This window comes from Pseudophryne corroboree, chromosome 8 (genome assembly GCF_028390025.1).
Source record: "Pseudophryne corroboree isolate aPseCor3 chromosome 8, aPseCor3.hap2, whole genome shotgun sequence".
Taxonomy (NCBI): Eukaryota; Metazoa; Chordata; class Amphibia; order Anura; family Myobatrachidae; genus Pseudophryne; species Pseudophryne corroboree.
In genome coordinates, this window is record NC_086451.1 from 122419166 (window position 1) to 122444156 (window position 24991).

The 24991-nt window shown below is 41.7% G+C and overlaps 1 protein-coding gene across 1 annotated transcript in view; it reads left to right on the forward strand.

Moving 5' to 3' along the window:
* ASTN2 (astrotactin 2) overlaps window positions 1–24991 on the forward strand; it is a 1124462-nt gene that overhangs the window by 1037421 nt on the left and 62050 nt on the right. Inside the window, exon 19 of the mRNA XM_063936906.1 lies at window positions 9629–9770. Within this exon, the coding sequence (XP_063792976.1) occupies window positions 9629–9770 (142 nt within the window). The remainder of the gene's footprint in view (window positions 1–9628; window positions 9771–24991) is intronic.

A 24991-nucleotide genomic window follows, 5' to 3' on the forward strand; every position in this document is an offset into this window, starting at 1 on the left:
CAACCCTACTAGTGCCTAACTCTAACCCCTACTTATGTCTAACCCTAACCCCTGCCTCCCGGGTCCTATCTCTAAAGGTCTCCCTGATAATTTGGGATGTCATCGACTGTCTCCTGAAAACATCCCTTTTATGGATATGTAACATGACTACAAGTAGCTTAGTGCACTTTTTGTAATTGTCCTTATTTGGCTGATGGGTTTGCACTGTGTATAGATATCCATGATTACTGGCATCATAAGCTCTGAAGTATAAAAATTCAAGAAAGCTTCTTGATAGTTCATTCAATTCCACCTTGGAATTCATCTATATCTTATTATATGAGACAGCAGAACAATATAACAACAATACAATATAATAACCATGATTTTACTATCATGTAATATTGATCATGTGTGGTTAAGGATATTGATCATACTGTAGGTATAATTAATGTATACTAGTGCTAGTGCCAGTGGCTCATTTTGAAATACCTTTTTCATTTAACTTACAAATCCAGCAATGGCGGAAAATAATCTGTTTGCTTTAGAGCTCAGTAATATAAGAAAGAGGTTCTTATATCCCAGCACTTGTCAATACATTTCAATTATTTCTTAGGATAAGCTGTACTATTCAAAGAATGGAAATACTTACTGTATGTAAAAGTACATTCTCTAGTATTCCACACACACTGTAAGTAACAATAACAGAAGAAGAAGCTGGTACTTGGTGAATAGATTAATTTCTTACAGAAAATTCTATTTTGTATGCTACTTATATATTTTCCATGTAGTTTTTGGGCAATCTAAACTACAGTATGTTGGAAAATGTAACAAAATTGTGTGGATCCACAAATGTTTTCAAGATCTGTGAATATAATATTTGTATAAAATAGATAACTAAAGGAGCTCATTCACAATGTAGGCAGCTTTAAATTTTAAGTAGCGAAGATGTAAAAAAATTGGATTTGGTATGTTCTGCTTTGGGTTTTTCTCTGTTTTTACTAGAGATGAGCGCCTGAAATTTTTCGGGTTTTGTGTTTTGGTTTTGGGTTCGGTTCCGCGGCCGTGTTTTGGGTTCGAACGCGTTTTGGCAAAACCTCACCGAATTTTTTTTGTCGGATTCGGGTGTGTTTTGGATTCGGGTGTTTTTTTCAAAAAACACTAAAAAACAGCTTAAATCATAGAATTTGGGGGTCATTTTGATCCCAAAGTATTATTAACCTCAAAAACCATAATTTACACTCATTTTCAGTCTATTCTGAATACCTCACACCTCACAATATTATTTTTAGTCCTAAAATTTGCACCGAGGTCGCTGTGTGAGTAAGATAAGCGACCCTAGTGGCCGACACAAACACCGGGCCCATCTAGGAGTGGCACTGCAGTGTCACGCAGGATGTTCCTTCCAAAAAACCCTCCCCAAACAGCACATGACGCAAAGAAAAAAAGAGGCGCAATGAGGTAGCTGTGTGAGTAAGATTAGCGACCCTAGTGGCCGACACAAACACCGGGCCCATCTAGGAGTGGCACTGCAGTGTCACGCAGGATGGCCCTTCCAAAAAACCCTCCCCAAACAGCACATGACGCAAAGAAAAAAAGAGGCGCAATGAGGTAGCTGTGTGAGTAAGATTAGCGACCCTAGTGGCCGACACAAACACCGGGCCCATCTAGGAGTGGCACTGCAGTGTCACGCAGGATGTCCCTTCCAAAAAACCCTCCCCAAACAGCACATGACGCAAAGAAAAAAAGAGGCGCAATGAGGTAGCTGACTGTGTGAGTAAGATTAGCGACCCTAGTGGCCGACACAAACACCGGGCCCATTTAGGAGTGGCACTGCAGTGTCACGCAGGATGTCCCTTCCAAAAAACCCTCCCCAATCAGCACATGATGCAAAGAAAAAGAAAAGAAAAAAGAGGTGCAAGATGGAATTGTCCTTGGGCCCTCCCACCCACCCTTATGTTGTATAAACAAAACAGGACATGCACACTTTAACCAACCCATCATTTCAGTGACAGGGTCTGCCACACGACTGTGACTGATATGACGGGTTGGTTTGGACCCCCCCCAAAAAAGAAGCAATTAATCTCTCCTTGCACTAACTGGCTCTACAGAGGCAAGATGTCCACCTCATCATCACCCTCCGATATATCACCGTGTACATCCCCCTCCTCACAGATTATCAATTCGTCCCCACTGGAATCCACCATCTCAGCTCCCTGTGTACTTTGTGGAGGCAATTGCTGCTGGTCAATGTCTCCGCGGAGGAATTGATTATAATTCATTTTAATGAACATCATCTTCTCCACATTTTCTGGATGTAACCTCGTACGCCGATTGCTGACAAGGTGAGCGGCGGCACTAAACACTCTTTCGGAGTACACACTTGTGGGAGGGCAACTTAGGTAGAATAAAGCCAGTTTGTGCAAGGGCCTCCAAATTGCCTCTTTTTCCTGCCAGTATAAGTACGGACTGTGTGACGTGCCTACTTGGATGCGGTCACTCATATAATCCTCCACCATTCTATCAATGTTGAGAGAATCATATGCAGTGACAGTAGACGACATGTCCGTAATCGTTGTCAGGTCCTTCAGTCCGGACCAGATGTCAGCATCAGCAGTCGCTCCAGACTGCCCTGCATCACCGCCAGCGGGTGGGCTCGGAATTCTGAGCCTTTTCCTCGCACCCCCAGTTGCGGAAGAATGTGAAGGAGGAGATGTTGACAGGTCGCGTTCCGCTTGACTTGACAATTTTGTCACCAGCAGGTCTTTCAACCCCAGCAGACTTGTGTCTGCCGGAAAGAGAGATCCAAGGTAGGCTTTGAATCTAGGATCGAGCACGGTGGCCAAAATGTAGTGCTCTGATTTCAACAGATTGACCACCCGTGAATCCTTGTTAAGCGAATTAAGGGCTCCATCCACAAGTCCCACATGCCTAGCGGAATCGCTCCGTGTTAGCTCCTCCTTCAATGTCTCCAGCTTCTTCTGCAAAAGCCTGATGAGGGGAATGACCTGACTCAGGCTGGCAGTGTCTGAACTGACTTCACGTGTGGCAAGTTCAAAGGGCATCAGAACCTTGCACAACGTTGAAATCATTCTCCACTGCGCTTGAGACAGGTGCATTCCACCTACTATATCGTGCTCAATTGTATAGGCTTGAATGGCCTTTTGCTGCTCCTCCAACCTCTGAAGCATATAGAGGGTTGAATTCCACCTCGTTACCACTTCTTGCTTCAGATGATGGCAGGGCAGGTTCAGTAGTTTTTGGTGGTGCTCCAGTCTTCTGTACGTGGTGCCTGTACGCCGAAAGTGTCCCGCAATTCTTCTGGCCACCGACAGCATCTCTTGCACGCCCCTGTCGTTTTTTAAAAAATTATGCACCACCAAATTCAAGGTATGTGCAAAACATGGGACGTGCTGGAATTTGCCCATATTTAATGCACACACAATATTGCTGGCGTTGTCCGATGCCACAAATCCACAGGAGAGTCCAATTGGGGTAAGCCATTCCGCGATGATCTTCCTCAGTTGCCGTAAGAGGTTTTCAGCTGTGTGCGTATTCTGGAAAGCGGTGATACAAAGCGTAGCCTGCCTAGGAAAGAGTTGGCGTTTGCGAGATGCTTCTACTGGTGCCGCCGCTGCTGTTCTTGCGGCGGGAGTCCATACATCTACCCAGTGGGCTGTCACAGTCATATAGTCCTGACCCTGCCCTGCTCCACTTGTCCACATGTCCGTGGTTAAGTGGACATTGGGTACAGCTGCATTTTTTAGGACACTGGTGACTCTTTTTCTGAGGTCTGTGTACATTTTCGGTATCGCCTGCCTAGAGAAATGGAACCTAGATGGTATTTGGTACCGGGGACACAGTACCTCCAACAAGTCTCTAGTTGGCTCTGCAGTAATGATGGATACCGGAACAACGTTTCTCACCACCCAGGATGCCAAGGCCTCAGTTATCCGCTTTGCAGTAGGATGACTGCTGTGATATTTCATCTTCCTCGCAAAGGACTGTTGGACAGTCAATTGCTTGGTGGAAGTAGTAAAAGTGGTCTTACGACTTCCCCTCTGGGATGACCATCGACTCCCAGCAGCAACAACAGCAGCGCCAGCAGCAGTAGGCGTTACACGCAAGGATGCATCGGAGGAATCCCAGGCAGGAGAGGAATCGTCAGAATTGCCAGTGACATGGCCTGCAGGACTATTGGCATTCCTGGGGAAGGAGGAAATTGACACTGAGGGAGTTGGTGGGGTGGTTTGCGTGAGCTTGGTTACAAGAGGAAGGGATTTACTGGTCAGTGGACTGCTTCCGCTGTCACCCAAAGTTTTTGAACTTGTCACTGACTTATTATGAATGCGCTGCAGGTGACGTATAAGGGAGGATGTTCCGAGGTGGTTAACGTCCTTACCCCTACTTATTACAGCTTGACAAAGGGAACACACGGCTTGACACCTGTTGTCCGCATTTCTGGTGAAATACCTCCACACCGAAGAGCTGATTTTTTTGGTATTTTCACCTGGCATGTCAACGGCCATATTCCTCCCACGGACAACAGGTGTCTCCCCGGGTGCCTGACTTAAACAAACCACCTCACCATCAGAATCCTCCTGGTCAATTTCCTCCCCAGCGCCAGCAACACCCATATCCTCCTCATCCTGGTGTACTTCAACACTGACATCTTCAATCTGACTATCAGGAACTGGACTGCGGGTGCTCCTTCCAGCACTTGCAGGGGGCGTGCAAATGGTGGAAGGCGCATGCTCTTCACGTCCAGTGTTGGGAAGGTCAGGCATCGCAACCGACACAATTGGACTCTCCTTGTGGATTTGGGATTTCGAAGAATGCACAGTTCTTTGCTGTGCTGCTTTTGCCAGCTTGAGTCTTTTCATTTTTCTAGCGAGAGGCTGAGTGCTTCCATCCTCATGTGAAGCTGAACCACTAGCCATGAACATAGGCCAGGGCCTCAGCCGTTCCTTGCCACTCCGTGTCGTAAATGGCATATTGGCAAGTTTACGCTTCTCCTCCGACAATTTTATTTTAGGTTTTGGAGTCCTTTTTTTTCTGATATTTGGTGTTTTGGATTTGACATGCTCTGTACTATGACATTGGGCATCGGCCTTGGCAGACGACGTTGCTGGCATTTCATCGTCTCGGCCATGACTAGTGGCAGCAGCTTCAGCACGAGGTGGAAGTGGATCTTGATCTTTCCCTAATTTTGGAACCTCAACATTTTTGTTCTCCATATTTTAATAGGCACAACTAAAAGGCACCTCAGGTAAACAATGGAGATGGATACTAGTATACAATTATGGACTGCCTGCCGAGTGCAGACACAGAGGTAGCCACAGCCGTGAACTACCGTACTGTACTGTGTCTGCTGCTAATATTGACTGGTTGATAAAGAGATGTCTATGTAACTATGTATGTATAAAGAAGAAAGAAAAAAAAACCACGGTTAGGTGGTATACAATTATGGACGGACTGCCTGCCGAGTGCAGACACAGAGGTAGCCACAGCCGTGAACTACCGTACTGTACTGTGTCTGCTGCTAATAATATAGACTGGTTGATAAAGAGATGTCGTAGTAGTATGTATGTATAAAGAAGAAAGAAAAAAAAACCACGGTTAGGTGGTATACAATTATGGACGGACTGCCTGCCGAGTGCAGACACAGAGGTAGCCACAGCCGTGAACTACCGTACTGTACTGTGTCTGCTGCTAATATAGACTGGTTGATAAAGAGATGTCTATGTAACTATGTATGTATAAAGAAGAAAGAAAAAAAAACCACGGTTAGGTGGTATGCAATTATGGACGGACTGCCTGCCGAGTGCAGACACAGAGGTAGCCACAGCCGTGAACTACCATACTGTACTGTGTCTGCTGCTAATATAGACTGGTTGATAAAGAGATGTCTATGTAACTATGTATGTATAAAGAAGAAAGAAAAAAAAACCACGGTTAGGTGGTATACAATTATGGACGGACTGCCTGCCGAGTGCAGACACAGAGGTAGCCACAGCCGTGAACTACCGTACTGTACTGTGTCTGCTGCTAATATAGACTGGTTGATAAAGAGATGTCTATGTAACTATGTATGTATAAAGAAGAAAGAAAAAAAAACCACGGTTAGGTGGTATACAATTATGGACGGACTGCCTGCCGAGTGCAGACACAGAGGTAGCCACAGCCGTGAACTACCGTACTGTACTGTGTCTGCTGCTAATATAGACTGGTTGATAAAGAGATGTCTATGTAACTATGTATGTATAAAGAAGAAAGAAAAAAAAACCACGGTTAGGTGGTATACAATTATGGACGGACTGCCTGCCGAGTGCAGACACAGAGGTAGCCACAGCCGTGAACTACCGTACTGTACTGTGTCTGCTGCTAATATAGACTGGTTGATAAAGAGATGTCGTAGTAGTATGTATGTATAAAGAAGAAAAAAAAACCACGGTTAGGTGGTATACAATTATGGACGGACTGCCTGCCGAGTGCAGACACAGAGGTAGCCACAGCCGTGAACTACCGTACTGTGTCTGCTGCGACTGGATGATAAATGATATAAAAAATATATATATATCACTACTGCAGCCGGACAGGTATATATTATATATTATATAATGACGGACCTGCTGGACACTGTCTGTCAGCAGAATGAGTTTTATTTTTATAGAATAAAAAAAACAACAACACACAAGTGAAGTCACACGACGAGTGTTTAACTTTTTCAGGCAATCACAATATAAGTATACTACTAACTATACTGGTGGTCAGTGTGGTCAGGTCACTGGTCAGTCACACTGGCAGTGGCACTCCTGCAGCAAAAGTGTGCACTGTTTAATTTTAATATAATATTATGTACTCCTGGCTCCTGCTATAACCTATAACTGGCACTGCAGTGCTCCCCAGTCTCCCCCACAATTATAAGCTGTGTGAGCTGAGCAGTCAGACAGATATATAATATATATAGATGATGCAGCACACTGGGCTGAGCCTGAGCAGTGCACACAGATATGGTATGTGACTGAGTCACTGTGTGTATCGCTTTTTTCAGGCAGAGAACGGATATATTAAATAAACTGCACTGTCTGGTGGTCACTCACTATATAATATTATGTACTCCTGGCTCCTGCTACAACCTATAACTGGCACTGCAGTGCTCCCCAGTCTCCCCCACAATTATAAGCTGTGTGAGCTGAGCAGTCAGACAGATATATAATATATATAGATGATGCAGCACACTGGGCTGAGCCTGAGCAGTGCACACAGATATGGTATGTGACTGAGTCACTGTGTGTATCGCTTTTTTCAGGCAGAGAACGGATATATTAAATAAACTGCACTGTCTGGTGGTCACTCACTAGTAAACTCTCTGCACTCTCTACACTTCTACAGTACTCCTCCTAGTCCTAAGCTCCAGTAAATCTCTCTCTCTTATAATCTAAATGGAGAGGACGCCAGCCACGTCCTCTCACTATCAATCTCAATGCACGTGTGAAAATGGCGGCGACGCGCGGCTCCTTATATAGAATCCGAGTCTCGCGAGAATCCGACAGCGTCATGATGACGTTCGGGCGCGCTCGGGTTAACCGAGCAAGGCGGGAGGATCCGAGTCTGCTCGGACCCGTGAAAAAAACCATGAAGTTCGGGCGGGTTCGGATTCAGAGAAACCGAACCCGCTCATCTCTAGTTTTTACAATAGAAGTCAGAATACTGTAGATGGTATGGGCAGTTCGACAGTTAAAATGTTAACACTCACAACAGCCATAGTGTGAGGCTGAACCGGGCATGCCAACATGTTACTAATGCGATTTACAGCATTATAAACAGTGCTGGATTTTTTACTGTCACAAGCTGCCGCTGCGGCTAGTCTCCTGCTCAGGTCCTGGTAGTTGCTGAGCAACCAGGACACCGCACCTTCCAGCCAGCCGCAAGGTCCATTGATCCCGCTGGTTTCTAGGCAACTGTGAATCAGGACAGAGATGATGGCTGCATTTGCCAACGCAACACGGATGCCAGGCCACCTCAGGGACTGCTGGGGCTGCTAAGTAGTATGTGCAGCACTGCAGCTGCTTATACTAATTAATTAGGAGTCCCTCCACCCCTGGCTGCACTGATTGGTGGTCTCTCTGTTATATCAGCCAGATCAGCTTCTCCCTGCCTGTTATAGTTTATTCTGTGGTATAAGCTGCTGGTCCGTGTTCCAGGTGGCCGCACCTAGTTCGTGTCCTGTAGCTACTCTGCCCATCTATCAGATTCTCTGCCTGGCAGAAGTCTTGCCTTGCCTTACCTGAACCCTTGTCCTGTCCAGTGTTTAATAACCTCTTGTTTGCTCCCCCAATGTTTACCTACTGCTCAGCCTGCAAGTTATATACCAACTGCACAGTGATTGTATTCCACTTCACTGTACCTCCTCTGCTGTTGCTGAGGTCCCAACCCAGTCTTGTCAAATCCCCCCGTGTTCCATTCTTGTCCATTATTTACACTTGTAGTCTACTCAAACCACCTATCCCCAGATCTCCAGCCAATTGTGTAAGCTTCTACAGCTGGAGTTATAAGACCTAGCAGCATCCTAAGTACCGATGTGTGTGTCATACACTAAAGAAGCAATGGCTGGCTGTTATAGGTGGAAGACCCTCACCAGGGCTCTAGAGGTCTTATGCAATTGTGCTGGAGTTCCATAACAATAAATTCAAACATATTAGTAAAGTATCCTGTTTAAAGTTGTCAATCACTGTTAAAATGCTGTGAAGTGCATTAATAACATGTTGGTATTCTGGATTTGGCTTATAGTGCCCACATTGTGAGTTTTGATATTTTAAGTATCAAACTTCCATACCCAGTCCACATTTACTGTGCCTATTTACAGTGTAATAGAAAAGGTTTATCTATTTTTATGTGTATCTTACAACTTTCCCAATTTCAGTGGAGCAGTCACAATTTGAGCAGGGCCTGTTTTACCTTGGGGCTGACCCTGGATTGAGGGTTTGATGAGAGGGTTGGGAGGTAATTCCTGTTCACTGCTTGTTGCTTAACTTGACAGGTACAGGCCACATTTTAAGGGGGCCTTTAAGATGACAGGCTGCCCATATCTTCAGAAGAGATGGCCATGCCATAGAACAAGGGTGTAAATACCATAGATGTATCAGGTGCAGCTGCTATGGGGCCCATACATGAGTGGGAGGATGTGTTTCTTCTTTGTCCCATGTCTCTATATCAGTTTTTTACCATTAGGTGGTACATGGGGCCCTTACAAATGTTGCTATGGGGCCAACAAATTACTAATTATGCCACTGCCTAAGACACATGGCATGCCCCCATGACGTGCCCATATCCCCTTCTACTGCACACTTTGCCACTATTACCCAACTGGAAAAGTGAAGAGATATATTTATGCCATTGTTGGAACCTACTGAAATAGACTATCACAGAGGAAAAATATCTGATGTTATTTAGATATCTGGAGTTATTTAGGGACTCGGGTATTTATTTTGTTTTTTTCTTCATGTTGGACTGGATACCTACTGGTAAGTTGTCTCAACGAATAAGGTGTTATAAAATATTTATCCACTTTATTTGATTTATTATATTGTTATTTTGTGTTATTATGATCACTCCGTCTTATTTTGTTTATCTTGTATATTACCAGGAGAGTCGCTGAGCCTCACTGATGATTTATTGTCTGGTTTGGGCACTGCCTGCATTGCAGCTGGACGTAGTCATGGAGGGACTGCAGACAACAACCTATATTCTGTCATCTTTAAGTGCCTGGAAGCTGATAGTCTTTACAAGTAAGACAAAGCCAATTGCATATACAGTATATAAACAAATGTGGTACTATACATTTTAGAATGTCGAAACATAACTAATCTAAAGCATCTAAAGAAGTTCATATCTTTTTAAAGTAAGTTTCAATGTTTTCTTGGAGCCATCTAAACACATATCAATAAAATAAACATATTTAGGAGAAGCTGCATAAATGTTGGTGAAAGTACCATGCTCTATAGATATTTTTTAAGTTGCACGTGATTTTGTAAGTGATATAATAGTGGCCAACATTACTAACCAGGTTTGTTGCCAAGATTTGTTTGCATTTGTGTTGTGCTTGTACTGTGAACCCTGCTAACAAGTATACTTGTGTGCTACATGTGTCTGCTAGGATACCACATATACAGAAGCATGTTACTTATACACTTCTAAGTGCTTCTCTTCTACTGTTCTACTGTGAATGGCCTCTGCTTCATTATACAGTAGTCATGTCACCATGTAAGTTGAATGAGAAATGTTAAAGATCTCATCATGTTATCGTGTTCATTGATGTGCTAATTGCAACCTTTACGCTTTGCTACTCTCCCTAACCCCCTTTTTTTATTCCTTCCTTTCGTCTGCATTACCTATAAATGATGCACATCACTCTACAATCAGCCACAGGCAGGCACATATATATACTCACCACTAGGGAGGATGTGGATGTTGCTAAAATATAATTAGTGTGTATGATCTTCTCTGGTATAATAAAGAACCTTGTCAACACTAAAAATGGTTTAGCAACCAATGTAAAAGATTTCCACTTCGATTTACAGTGCTGCATATTGTTGTGGTAATTATATTATATTAAAATGAAAGTAATATATAGGATTTGAATAAGAGGTTTGGTAGTTTCTTCTGTAAGACATTGGCAATATTTTAGGGTTGAGGCCATAGGACTGGAAGAGAACCTGGCAATGATTAATAAATCAAAGGACAGAGTGAAATGTGGCAAAACATTAAAACTTCACAAATTGGTTTTGTATGAGTTACACAGCTGTTTGATCTTTTATTTAAAGGGAACACCAGCAGATCAATCTAAAGGGTTTATGTATAAAGCAAGTTGCTGTTTCCCATTGTGTTTAAACCCGAGCATTTCTCTTAGAAATTTCAAGCTTAAATGCCCCAGGAAGTTGCCGATTTTACCAGCCGCCACTTAGGAAATAAACATCCTAGTTTCTACCAAACACCTGGAATGCAATTGTAAACAAGGAACTTGAAAAAAGGCAATAGTGGAATACCACTGGGGATATTGACACCTTTTGTGCATTTGTATAGAAAAAGGGACATAAAGTCCACAGCTCCTTATGGTAGAGAAAAGCCAAATGGGAGATATTTTTGGATGAGCCCTTACTGTATTTAATGAAAGTTTCACATTCAGAGCAAACAATAACAAACAATTATTCATGGCTTCAATATTCACTTGGATATCCAATTAAATTGTTATTAAATTACCCAAATGTTTTAAAAAATGATCTACAATACCGTAGTTTAAAGATGTTGATAATATAATCAATCATATAAAAAAATACATTTATAGCAGAAAGATAACCATACAATGCCACTGGCAGAATAAAGATAAAGGAAGCCTAGAGCATATAACAAAAGTGGTGCAGGTTCCAGGATATTTGTCTTCTAATCTCAGTCTTCCAGGAAAGGTGAAAACATCCAATTTGGTAGGATACTGTATGGTTTTTACTGCTGAGCCTGTTTCCCAGCCTTTTAAATTCTTTTCAAAGCGGACATTGGCACTGAAAAGTTCCAGGCTTTAATTCCTTACTGTCCAATCAGATTTGTCTTATGTAATCACATGGTGTAAACAAACAAGTTTCTATTAAATCCAGAAGACTTGCATTCCATATGCATGTCAAATTAGTGTGAAAAAAGTGGAAGTCTAATAGGAAATCAGAGATCTAATAGGATCTCTGATTTCCATATCAAGCAGCAAACTCATTATACTGTACTTTAAATATAAAGGGTAAACATAATACAATTTGACTCTTTCAGTCTAAATATTGTATGTAACAAAAATTACACCAATATTCTCCAAAAATGATTTATACATAAATATAAAATATAAGAATTGTTAAAGGATTAATGGAAGATGACTGAGTCTCAATTCTTATCCAAAGAACAATTAGTTGCTACCATAAAAGCAAATTAAAACCTAAATATATCAATAAATTAATGAAAAAAATTTTAAACGTTTAATCGTGCATGAAATAGCATTATAAACTCTCATATTCAGAGTTGAGACCTGGCATTCTGGTCTTAAATTTATAAATCCATCTATGGTCAGCCTATTCCAGTCTAATTTCCAAATTGTTAATCTACTGTACGTTGGGGTTTGATAGACTGAATACTCCTACAATTTTTCTTATTACCATCTCAGCACTGATGACATTGTTTAAAATGGGAATACAGGGAGTGTGTCAGGAGGTCTTTTATGATGTTATAGATTTTTAGCCATAAATAGACGCATTTGTCTAGATGCATGGCCGACATAAAACAGACCACATGAACACTAATAATATAGACATGCCTACACATTAAACGAGTTTCACTTCAATTAAATCCCTTTGTTCTGACCAAATTCTTAATTGGCTGATATGAAGAGCTCTTTACTAACTGATTCTATAAATTTTCCATTATTTGTATATCAATTGCGATTAGTGAGGTGGATGAGACTGAAGTATGGGATTTTATAAAAATCTCCATTTTTTTCTTTAAGACTTTTTCTAACTGCTTATATTCTTATATTGTAAACTGTACTTACTGTAGATATGAAAGTCCATCCAAATATTTATTTATTTTACTAGATCTTTTCTCTTAACTGTTTCAACATGGCTCTTTGCTTTAATAATAGACTATTCCTCATGTCTTTTCTGCAAAAAAACAACAAAAAACATTTCCTCAACTTATTTGTTCATTACAATCTTTACAACTGAAACACAGGCATTGAATTCAATCAATTCCTATGGTGTTCTACTCCTCAATATAGAATTTAGAGTCAGTGGACTTTTTAGAATTTTTTTGTGTGCAGGTAGCATCTTCCATGTATATGCCGATCTCCAAAAACATATTTTCAGTACAGTTAATATTAAAAATAGGTTTTTCTTTTAAAATCATTGATGTTCAATGAATCTTTAATATCTGTTACAACTGATTCTTCTCCATTCCATAAAAAAAATATCATCTATATAATGGTATAATGGTGCCAATGGAAATCAGGAACAAAATGAGGGTCCAATGTGCCAATCTATCTTCAAATTGGTGACTGCAATGAGATATGTAATCCAACATATGACACCCCACTCATAGTTCCCACTTTCCCTCAAATCTCCTCCACTGTTAATAACCCAACAAATTCCTCAGTCTCATAAGTCTGCTGCCTTCAGTTGTCACTTTTTTATGTTATGCAGATAGAAAGATAGTGCAGCAGTAAGAAACTTATTGGCAGTCAAATTTAAAAGGTAATGAAGATGATACTATCATGATGGAAGAAATAAAGTATTTTTATTAAAGAATGGGTTATTTTTATACTTTTCAAGAATTGGTTTTATTGTACCTTTTACAAGCAACAAATAGGAACAGCAATAGCACCAAGTTTGCACAAATCATGCTTATGTCTTTTAGCAAACTTCTTCATATTTGAAGGAGTAACAAATATAGGCAAACCTGGTGTGCTTGTGCAGTTATATAGATGTTATTTTTTATTGCACTGGTGAAGAATCATGATATTTAATGCTACAAGCCACCATTGTTAAAATAAATTACACTAGTTTGTCTTTATTTTGCATTATGGATCATGAAGTATACCTACATAAGACACCCCAGCTCAACATTGTAGATACAACCACCTGCAGACAAAGGTGTAAGATTGTCTAAGGTCTATAACATACCACTCATAGGTGAGTGCTATAAAAGAAAGATATTACAGTTACACAGTAATTGTTTGCTAGACACACACACATGGAAACACCACAAAGCTAAGGAATCATGCCAACAAAAACGTACTATTCCCTGAGAGATCAGAACAAGTGCCAACTGTGAATTATAGTTGATAGTTAGACTTAAAAAAAATAACTTCATCTGGGTCATTATAGTTAAACTATAGTTACATACAGAATAGCGTAAGAATTATAATACAGGTTGAACTAGATGGACATTTATTTTTTTTTCAACCTCATTAACTATGTTACTATGTTACTGTACCCCATTTTCAAGGTGCACATGCTGAACCCACATGCCTAATACTCATTGGTGCAAGTCCACCAAGTCTTCTCCGATTTAAAATGAAGAACTCTGAACAGACCTTAGGGATCTGTGCTGCACTTGTCAACTGTGGCAGGATTTCAGCATGATAGGCATTGTAACAGAGAACAGATTTGAAAGAAAAATAGCACAAATGTGATACAAGAGATGTGAAAGTCTACAGTAAAGGAAAACCAAAAGTGAAAGTGTGATAGAACCAGTGGTGGATCCAGGGGGGGCACTCGGGCCCGTGCCCCCCCTGTCATTTGTGGCCCCATCCGTCCCCCCCCCCGCTTGTCTCACTGAGACACGCTGCCGCTCAGTCCAGCTGCAGCGTGTCTCAGCTGTCAGGAGGAGAGCGCGGCTATCTGTCGGCGTGTTGTGGACTTCAAACCAGCCGCCGGTTCGTGAGCCAATCAGAGCTCGTGGACCGGCAGCCAATCAGGAGCCGCTGGTCCACGAGCTCTGATTGGCTCACGAACTGGCGGCTAGTTTGAAGTCCTACACGCCGCCAGACATAGCTGCGCTCTCCTCCTGACACCCTCAGAGCCGGCAGAGAAGCAGCAGCAGCGCTAAGCAGCTGCAGAACTGCTGTGGGGGCATTTGTATAGTATACCTGCTGTAGGGGCATTTGTATACCTGGCACTGTGAGGGCAATTGTATACCTGGCACTGTGGGGGCAATTGTTTACCTGGCACTGTGAGGGCAATTGTTTACCTGGCACTGTGGGGGCATTTGTATACCTGACACTGTGGGGGCATTTGTATACCTGACAATGTGGGGGCATTTTTGGATCTGGCACTGTAGGGGCATTTTTGGATCTGGAACTGTAGGGGCATTTTTGGATCTGGCACTGTAGGGGCATTTTTGGATCTGGCACTGTAGGGACATTTTTGGATCTGGCACCGTGGGGGCATTTTCGGATCTGGCACTGTGGGGGCATTTGTGGATCTGGCACTGTGGGGGCATTTTTGGATCTGGCACTGTGGGGGCATTTTTGGATCTGGCACTGTGGGGGCAATTGTGGATCTGGCACTGTGGGTGCAATTGTGGATTTGGCACTGCATTATTGGGGGCATATGTATGTGTATCACGTCTCATTTTAATTGGCCACACTCACTAAATGACTGCGGGCATTACTACAGGCAACATTACTACTGGGGGCAATACGGGCATTGCATAAGGGGCACCACTACTATGGGGTCTATATAAGGGGCACTACCAGTGCAGTGGACATTGCATAATGAGCGCTACAACTATGGGCATTGTATAAGAAGCGCCACCTCACATGCACCGAAGCCGCACGTAAATGTACTTCCCCTTCCGTGGTGCCCCCCCCCCTATCATTTTCTTCTGGATCCGCCCCTGGATAGAACCTCAAAATATATTATAAAAATATAAATAAATCTTTATAAAAAAAATATAAAATATTTTATAGAAACAAATAGTTGTATTTTATTGAGTATGTCAAGATACATTTTAGAAACATGCTGTACAATTGTTATATATTTTTGAGAAATAATAAGTTTATATTATGAAATGTATGATTGTTTTACATTTATAAAGGAATACAGAATAGAGGACATGAGTATTTAGAAATTATGGAGCTGATTCAAAGTAGTAAGGAAAAAGGGCACATTTGTGTGTTTGAACAAATTTCTGCCTGTATTCAGAGTCACTGGAGAAAAGAATTACTAGTTTATACAACTCTTCCATATGCGACAGGCAAGCCCAAAATTCCCTTTCCAACACTGTGATATTTGAAGCTATTGAGATCAACTTTAAAATAAACTTTGAAGCCATTTATAATAAGTTGCACTGATTTTTCAATTGGTAGAACCTGTGTCATAAAGGATCTTTCCTGTATTTAGAGTCAACTAGATCTATGTGGCTGCAACACCCCTGTACATAAACTTTTTGTATGCTTACCACTGAATAGGCCTCAATTCCATTTACACACCCACCTAATTTATGCCCAGTTACTGCCCAGTCACACCCATTTGGCTAAAAGTGGAAATACAGCTGACTTCCATGCTACACTGAATAGCCACACAGATCCTCAGAGATGAATAAGTACATTTTCGTCGTAACTATAAGAAAGCATTTATTGAAATAAATAATTTGTATAATTTTTTATACATTTTTAGTGTGTGTGTTTTAAAGTTTTTTCCAAGTTGAGCAGAACAGAACATGTGCTTGACTCCATATAGCAGAGTTCCGCTTCGGGTACGTCCAATTTTACTAATAAAGTTTTATGTAATAAGAAACTTTTTAATAGCACCATACATCCTTGAAAAATGCATTGGAAAAATCATCAGAATGCTACAGCAGGAAGATTCCCAGTGCCACACAAGCACCGCAATAGAAGGAAGCCAGCGCCAGACGGTGCAAGAAGTTCTATCTGGTACTTACGGCAAATCTGCATCACAAGCTGGAAGCTCAACAGGGGACACTGTGAAAGGAACCATCGCCACAACATAGGGTAAGATAGGGAAAGCAATCACCAAAGACTGAACAGGGTGGCCCACCCCAGATTGACATTCTGCTTCAACCACCAAAACGACACAATAAGAGCTCAAACATTATATATTTTTGTTTTTATTTTTTTCTGTGTTTTGTTTGAATGTTTAATGCTTTCTTATTTTAACAGGTTATACACACAAATACACTTAGCACTCGTTACCAGCATTTTTACCGGATTGGTCTCTAATAAGAAAAACTGCACATGCAACTGCTTTGACTCTAATTCAGACTCTATACTTATTTTTTGGAATATAAGCTTATTTTAAGCAAATACTAAGATATTAAGATACTTTGTAAGATAATAAAGGATATTTTACAGCAGAAAACAGAAGAGGGAAAAGTTGTTAGGTTGTGAGAAACAGCCAATAGAGAAAGAAAAGATGCAATGGTTAAGCAGAATTGTAAAATGGAAATAGATCAGAGACTTAGTGTTTAGTGACAGGGAGCACGGTAAGCTCTTTTTTTTTTACCACATATTGTGCCTAATTCATATGGGTTGGTTAGTGCATCATTGCTGCTTACATGGAATCAGCAGTGATGCACTAGTATGGTAATGCAGCAGAAGGCATCTGGTATAAGTAGACGCCTCTTGATTGCATTAGTGATCCATGCTGCATATTAGGATGCAGAATCGGATCACCTGCGATGCCATCGGCCGGCTGCATGACACATGGAGTCGTGCAAGCCGCCACCGCAGTTACTACCAAGAGGCCAGGAGATTTCCATCTTCCGACAGAGATACTGGCCTCAGCACTCCTCCACAGTGGAGGACATTGTTGCACCCTCCCAACCCCAAAATGGCAGCATAATGTCAATCACTGACAGTCTGCAACTGTAGTATGTCCAACAATGCAGGATCCGTACTGCATATGAGCAAAGTACCGAACATCTGTACTTTCCGCTATGTGCTGAAGATTTAATGAGATCTGAAGTAGGCCCCTTGTCAATAATGCATTGCACTGAAAACTCACACCAGGGGGTAAATTTACTAAGATGGGAGTTCTATTTAAGATAAGATGTTGCCCATAGCAACCAATCAGATTCTACTTCTCATTTATCTAGACCCTTCTAGAAGATAATACCTGGAATCTGATTGGTTGCTATGGGCACCTTCCCATCTTAAATAGAACTCCCATCTTAGTAAATTTACCCCCATATTTTTCCTATCCTACTATTCCCCACTAATAAAGGCATACATTTAAGATAAGCAAGGTTGCTTAAATCACATGCTATTGGACCATGATTACTATCACAGACTACTATCAAGAAACCTTGCTGCTACTGATGATGGTTGCTGAGATGATTTTATCAGCCTTACTACTCTTCAGCATATCATTATATGTTTTATACTTCATGGTCACAGGATCATTCAATCTGTGTGCTCACAAGTGTTTAGCATTACACAGAAAATTTCAAGACATTTTTCTTAAGTGTTAATTGCACTAAGAAGGCTGTCACACACATATATATATATATATATATATATATATATATATATATATATATCTGCTTCCCTAGCCAGGTGAAACAATGGAATGTGTGAAAGTTAGTTTTCTGCAATCTCTCAGGACTCCCTAATGTCTTGGGAGTTATAGATTGCACGCATATTTGTCTGAGGCCGCCTCATCAGAAAACTGAGATATATATATCAGTCGCATCCATTACCACTCTCTGAAAGTGCATATCGTCTGTGAAGCAAATATGCACATCATGAGTGTAGTTACAGGCTGTCATGGATCATATCATGACTGCTATATCCTGCCCCAGTGATACCTATACCACAAGACAGAGAGAAGATAAATGCAGAGGGTTGGCTAATAGGTATGTAAAAACAAAGCTTTTCATGTTTATTTTCACATGGATCATGTGTGCTAACTGCAATATATCCTCATTAAGTGTAATATGTTTTGTGTATAACATTTTAGGTGATTCAGGACATGAGTGTTACATCCCTGTTGACTCCACACACTCCGACACAGCACAGATTTAATAAGGTACTGTACATAGTAACAATAGGTGTGTGATAATGCATGCATTTGACTTCTGAAGAGTATATTAAATTACTTTGATGAATCTGGTGGTGTGTTTCTTTAGGGTGGTCTTCTGTTTGCCGGCGGTCGGGCTCCCGGCGCTCAGTATACCGGCGCCGGGAGCCCGACAGCCGGCATACCGACACTTATTTTCCCTCGTGGGGGTCCACGACCCCCATAGAGGGAGAATAAAATAGTGTGGCGCGCATAGCGCGCCACCGTGCCCGTAGCGTGGCGAGCGCAGCGAGCCCGCAAGGGGCTCATTTGCGCTCGCCAAGCTGTCGGTAAGCCGGCGGTCGGGCTCCCGGCGCCGGGATGCTGGTCGCCGGGAGCCCGACCGCCGGCCAGCCGTAGTGAACCCGTTTCTTTATGCCCCTGCAAAAGTGACTGATATTGTGGCTTGCTGTCTAGATTTATTACAATATAGGCCTATCCATATACCATACAAGGTATGGCTATTAAATAACGAGACTGATGCTATAATTTACGTTTACTTATATTAGGTAAATTTTAACTCCATTTCCATTGTATGTACTCCCTTTCTGTATCCACACACCACTGCATTCTTATTTTCCATTTGTCAAAGCTGTGCCATAGCACATTATCTGTAAACTGTCTCAACGGGATATAGTAAATTTGCCGGCGGTCAGGATCCTGACATTCAGGTTACCGACGCCAGAATCCCAACAGCCAACAATGCTGACACCCATCGCACAGAGGCTATTCCCACTCCTGGGTGTTCACGACACCCATAAAGTGAGAATAGAACCTGTGGTGAGTACAGTGAGCCACCGAGCCAGCAGCGCGGCGAGCGCAGCAAGCCCACAATGGGACTCTTAGTGCTTGTCCCGCTGCCGGCATTCTGGCAGGTGGGATGCCGCTGTCGGGATCTTGAAAGCCGGCATCCTGCCCACCAGTAAATAGTACGTAACCCATCTCAACAGCTCTGTCTTTTTCACATCAATGCCTGATGCAATACTGGTTCCCTTGAGTACAGGTTTGACTTTAGAGAAAAGAAAGAAGTCACACAGTGCTTGGTCCCGTGAGTATGGAGGGTGTTCTAACACTGCAATCTTTTTCACTTTCAAAAACTGCTTCACAAAGAGAGCTTTGTGGGCTGGTGCATTGTCCTGATAGAGGATGAAACAAATTTTCCACAATTCTGGCCTCTTTCTTCTGATTCTTTCCTGGGAAATTTCTATAGCAGTTTTGAAGTAATGTTGATTCACTGAAGTGCCTTCTGGTACCCAGTCTGCCAAAATGACACCCTTGATATCAAAGAAAACAATTAATGTGGCTTTGAGTTTGGATTTGCTTTGACGTGCTTTCTTCATTCTTGGTGATTTTCCAGTGCATGGACTGGTGTTTTGTCTTAGGATTGTACTGGAAGAGCCATGTTTCATCACAAGTAATAACTAGCTAAAAAATATGAATCCTCTTGAATTTGTTCCAAGATGTCTGTACAAATTTTCTTTCAATTTTCCTTCTGTTCGGCAGTGCCTTGGATCCATTTTAGCACAATCGTTTGTCATGATAAGATCTTGGTGCAAAACTTGCCCAACAGTTTCTCTGTCAATGTTTACAATTTCTGCTATCATTCAGATGCTGAGTCAATGGACAATTCAAATAACTTTCTTTATATTTTCCACATTTTCATTAGTATTTGATGTGCAAGACTTTCTGGGATGTTCATCTTCGACAGTCTCATGACCTTCACTAAATCTTTTGTGCCACTCAAACAGAAGCATGTGACATACAATCTGCCCTGTAAGCCCCGGTTAGCAAACGGAAAGATTTGGTGGGAATTTTTCTTTTCCAATTATTTTTTTCAAACATGATTTATTGGGTTATCAAGAGAAAAAGCAATACGTACATACATAGCATAAAAGAGAGAGAAAAAAGGCCAAATATAACGTTGGATGTACATGTATTGTAAAATTTCAACCATAAAAATAAAATCTAAATAATAGTGAATGAAGAGGAGGAAAAGCTTAAAAAAAAAACAATCAACATGGGCATCATTATAAATATTACATCTAAATGTTCTAAAACTTCTCAAAAAAGGTAAATACATTAATGAATGTATTGAAAGAGGCCAGTATAACATGAAAGAGAAGAAAAGAGGGGAGAGGAAAGTAGGATAGAATAAAAGCAAAAAACATCCTTCTGTGTGTCACAAGGCATAAAAAGAAGCCTCTATGCCTCAAAAGAAAATGTACCGTAACCATCATTTGTAAGCTGACGAGCTGACAAAGGAGAAACCAAGTTGCTGATTAAAAAAAAGTTTTTAATATGAAGTTGCATGGCCGAGTCTAACTGTTTCATATATATGTCCCATTTCTTATAAAATCGGAGAACCCCCTTTTCCATGTCTGGCAATTCAGCTTGTCGTTCAAAATATGGGATGCAAAAAATCATATGCTTAACTTCAAAAGTCATGGGAGAAGATCTGCCCACATAGTGCTTATGATTATTTTTTTGGCAACGGTAAAAATAACAGTAAGTAATGGGATAATTGATGTACACCTAAATTCCACTGTGAGAAATTCAGGAGAAGACAAGGGATAGGGTGTTTATGTAGGTGTAAGGAAAAAATCTGATTAACAAAGGCCATCAGTTTATCCCAAAATTTTCGTATCTTCCCACAATCCAAAAAGTTTTGGAAAAAGAAGGCTTCTTTTGCCGGAAACTTTGGGCAAGACCCAGTCTCATCAGTGGCCATATGTTTCCTCTGCGATTGTGAAATATACTTTTAAGTGCAAAGTGGCAGAGTGAAGATGCTTCAAAGAGGTTGCACAGTGTTGTAGCCAAGTGAAATTATAGGGAGGGTATATTCACAGTCCATTTCCCAAATGAATGTTTCCACAAAGTATCTTTAGCTCTCATGCCAACCTGATCGCTAGCAAGCTACTTTTAGCATTGCTCTGATCAGGTAGTCGCCGCCTACAGGGAAGGGGGGGATCGCTGTGCAGGGCTGCACTCGCTTGTGCAGATAGCTGCACAAACAAAAGTTTGTGCAGTTTCTGCACAGCTCAGGACTTACCTGCTGCGATCATCCAGGACGGAGCTGACATCAGGATCCCTCCCTCAAAATGGCTGGACACGCCTGCATTCAGGCGGACACTCCTTGAAAATGGTCAGTTGACACCTCCGGCCAGCCTCTTCCTGTCAATCTTCTTGCGGTCGCGGAAGCGATCACTTTCTTCATTAGTTCTGTCACACCCTGGTGATGGCCGTTGCCAGGGAGCGACGCTCCTGCGCATTGCGGTCGTGGCGCATGCGCAGTTCAGATCCGATTGCACCAGTGCAAAAAACTGCAGCGTGCAGTCGGGTCGGAATTACCAGAAAAGGATATAGAAAACTTAGTTTGTATATCTTAGTGCGAATAAAGGATAGTACCGACAAAAAGGGTCAATATCTTGGTCTGATGCCATAGTTGCCTGATGTGACTGTGCAAAATGGTGGGCTTGGAGATACATTAAGAAATGTTTATGCAAAATATTAAATTTTTATTTTAAGTAATTGAAAGCACGTAAGGTGCCACCTGGAATAAAAATGTCTTGGATAGCCGGGAAACCTGCTGATAATTACAGTGTAAAGGTATCATTGTCCAAATCTGGTGGAAAGCAGGGGTTCCCACAAAAGGTAGTAAAAGGAGAGAGCTTGTATAATTTATATGCAGTTTCTTATTAATGCCGCATCAGGCCTTATATACTGTACATCCGTAAAGAGGATGTTAAAGGTAACCGAGGCAGGCAATGCATTTTTGGGGGTAAATCTTCCTAAAATTTGTGATTCATAAACATTCATAATTGCATAAATCCATCTGAGATGTATCTGAAGAGAGCAGCCTGAGTAAAGAAGATAATATCTGGAACACCAAATCCACCTACCCCTTTTGAGCTTGGTAAATGCCATTCGAGGTTTCCTCCCTGCCCAGATAAAGGTGGAGAAGAGGGAATTAAACTTGTTTAAATCTAGTCAAGAGAGACCCAGAGGAAGCATCTGAAGGATGTAAGATATTTTTGAAAAGGCATTACTCTTAATGACAGCTAGTCTACCAGACAAAGATAGCGGAAGCGACATCTATCCCATGAGGAGTTTTTTAAGTGTATGTAGTAGCGGTTTAAAGTTGATTGAATAGAGGGAGCATAAAGTAGGAGGTATTAAAATCTCTAAGTATTTAAGAGGGGATTGGCACAGAGAAAACTGGGAGAGGGTTGGGTGAAAACGGAAGAAAGGAACATCTGCAAGGAGAGGCAACAATTTGGATTTAGTGTAACTTACTTTGAAATCAGCAAACTTACCAAAGTTATTTATGATGGTAGTTATAGCAGAGATGGAGTTACCAGGGTCTGATATAAATAAGACCTAGTCATTGGCAAAAAGTCCTAATTTAACTTCATGCCTACCCACCCAAATGCCCGAAAAAAAGGGGATGCACATAAGGCTACTGATAAGGGCTCCAATGCTACTGCAAATAAAAGAGGAGATAATGGGCTACACTGTCATGTTCCTTCATTTATAGGAAAGTGGGAAGATAAGAAGCCGTAATTTAAAATATGAGAGATTAAATCATCCGGGGCCCCAAATCAGTGGAGGGAATCAAATAGATTCTGCCATGTGACCAAATCAAAACCCTTTTTGGCATTGAGAGAAATAATGGCATGAGCATGAGAGGACCTGGAGGATTCCAGCCATTGCATCACAGATAAAACTTTTCTAAAATTAACAATACAATGACATCCCCAGATAAAACCAGACTTCATGATTCAGAGACGGGAAAATAACTTTAAGTCTCTCCAATAAGATTTTATAGTCTGTGTTTAAAAGGGAGATTGGTCTATATGAACTAGGAAGGTTAGGATCACGACCTGTTTTGTGTAAAATTTTGAGTATAGTAGAGTTATACCGCATTCAGATCGCAAATGCCGGATCCCACCCAGTAAAAGAAACGTGTCCTTACCGGGTGGGATCCGGCATTTGCGCTCCTTTGCTGGCTTTCCGACCCGATAATATACCGGGTCGGTTGCCATAGCAGCGGGGGGGGCGCAGCAGAAGCAGGGGCAGGGGTGGAGGCGGCGCTGGGAGATGAGCTCATCTCCTGCGCCGCCTCTCCCTCTGCTGTGAATGGGAACCGTGTCGCATCGACGCGGCTCCCATTTACACTGCACCTGACCCGGTATTCAACCCGGGTATAATCCTTCTTTTATACCGGGTAGAATTACCGGGTCAGACGACCCGCTAATTCTCGGAAAGTGCTTTCACATTGCACACTGACCCGTGTCGACACGGCAATATGCCGTGTCGATACCGGGTTATTTGTGCGATGTGAAAGGGGTACTAAAGTAGGGAGGGGGGGTAGCGCCAGTGAGGAAAGCATTAAAAACAACTTGTAGATTTTCAATAAATCGAGGGGCCAAAATTTTACAGACCATCTGGGCCTGGTGCCTTGCCAGTCTTAAGTTGTCCAATAGCTCTTGTAACCTCTTCCACTGAGACAGGGAATAGCAGGGAGGAGGACTGTTCTACGAACATCTGAGTCAGGGAAAGATTCCTCCAAAAAGCCTTCCTCTCATATACATTAATTCAAGGAGACAATATACAAACGCAGTGTAAATCAAATGGAGAACATTAGAAATGCCCTTCCCAGTTTGAACCACCTGACCATCTGGAGTTTTAAGGGATTTAATAATAGTAGGAGTGCGCTGACCCAGCAATAAGTTGGAAAGCAGTCTGCTAGAACGATTGTCATAATGGTAATATTTATAACCAAAAAAGAATGAATGTTTATATTCATATTGTGTTAACAGATTATCGAATAACATCTTCTGATTTACATAACAGTTGTGATTTGCAACGTTGTTGCTGCTTATCTGGCATTTAGGTTGACGAGAACCTGTCCATAAGGTGACTGGGAGTTCCCCTCCGGTTTGATGTAAAAAGTGCCGTTAATGCATGCGGTGGTGCGGCTTTGTGAGTCCTGTTATCCAGGCATGCAGGAGAGCTGAGGCAACCAGCTTATCCTCACATGGGCACCGGAACCAGAGGTCCTTTTCTTTTCAATGTACCTGAAAAAGGTAACACGTTGCTCTACTTTTGAACTAAGCATTTTTACGACGTACAGGAGCAATACAACTTCTTTGAATGCTGTATTGCAAACTATCTGTTTGAGAGGGATGAAACTTGCACAACCATTTTGGGATAGTCCAAGGCCAATGTTCTCCCCACTCATTTGTAACTCAGCAGTATGGTTTACTTTTTTACAAGTACAGTTTCATTATTTAATAGCCACCCCACATATACCAACTGACAATGAGGAAGCAGGGGGCTTATTACCAGAAGCTAATAATTCAGAGAGGGGGAGTAAGTTGGAAAAAATTTACTTTAAAAATACT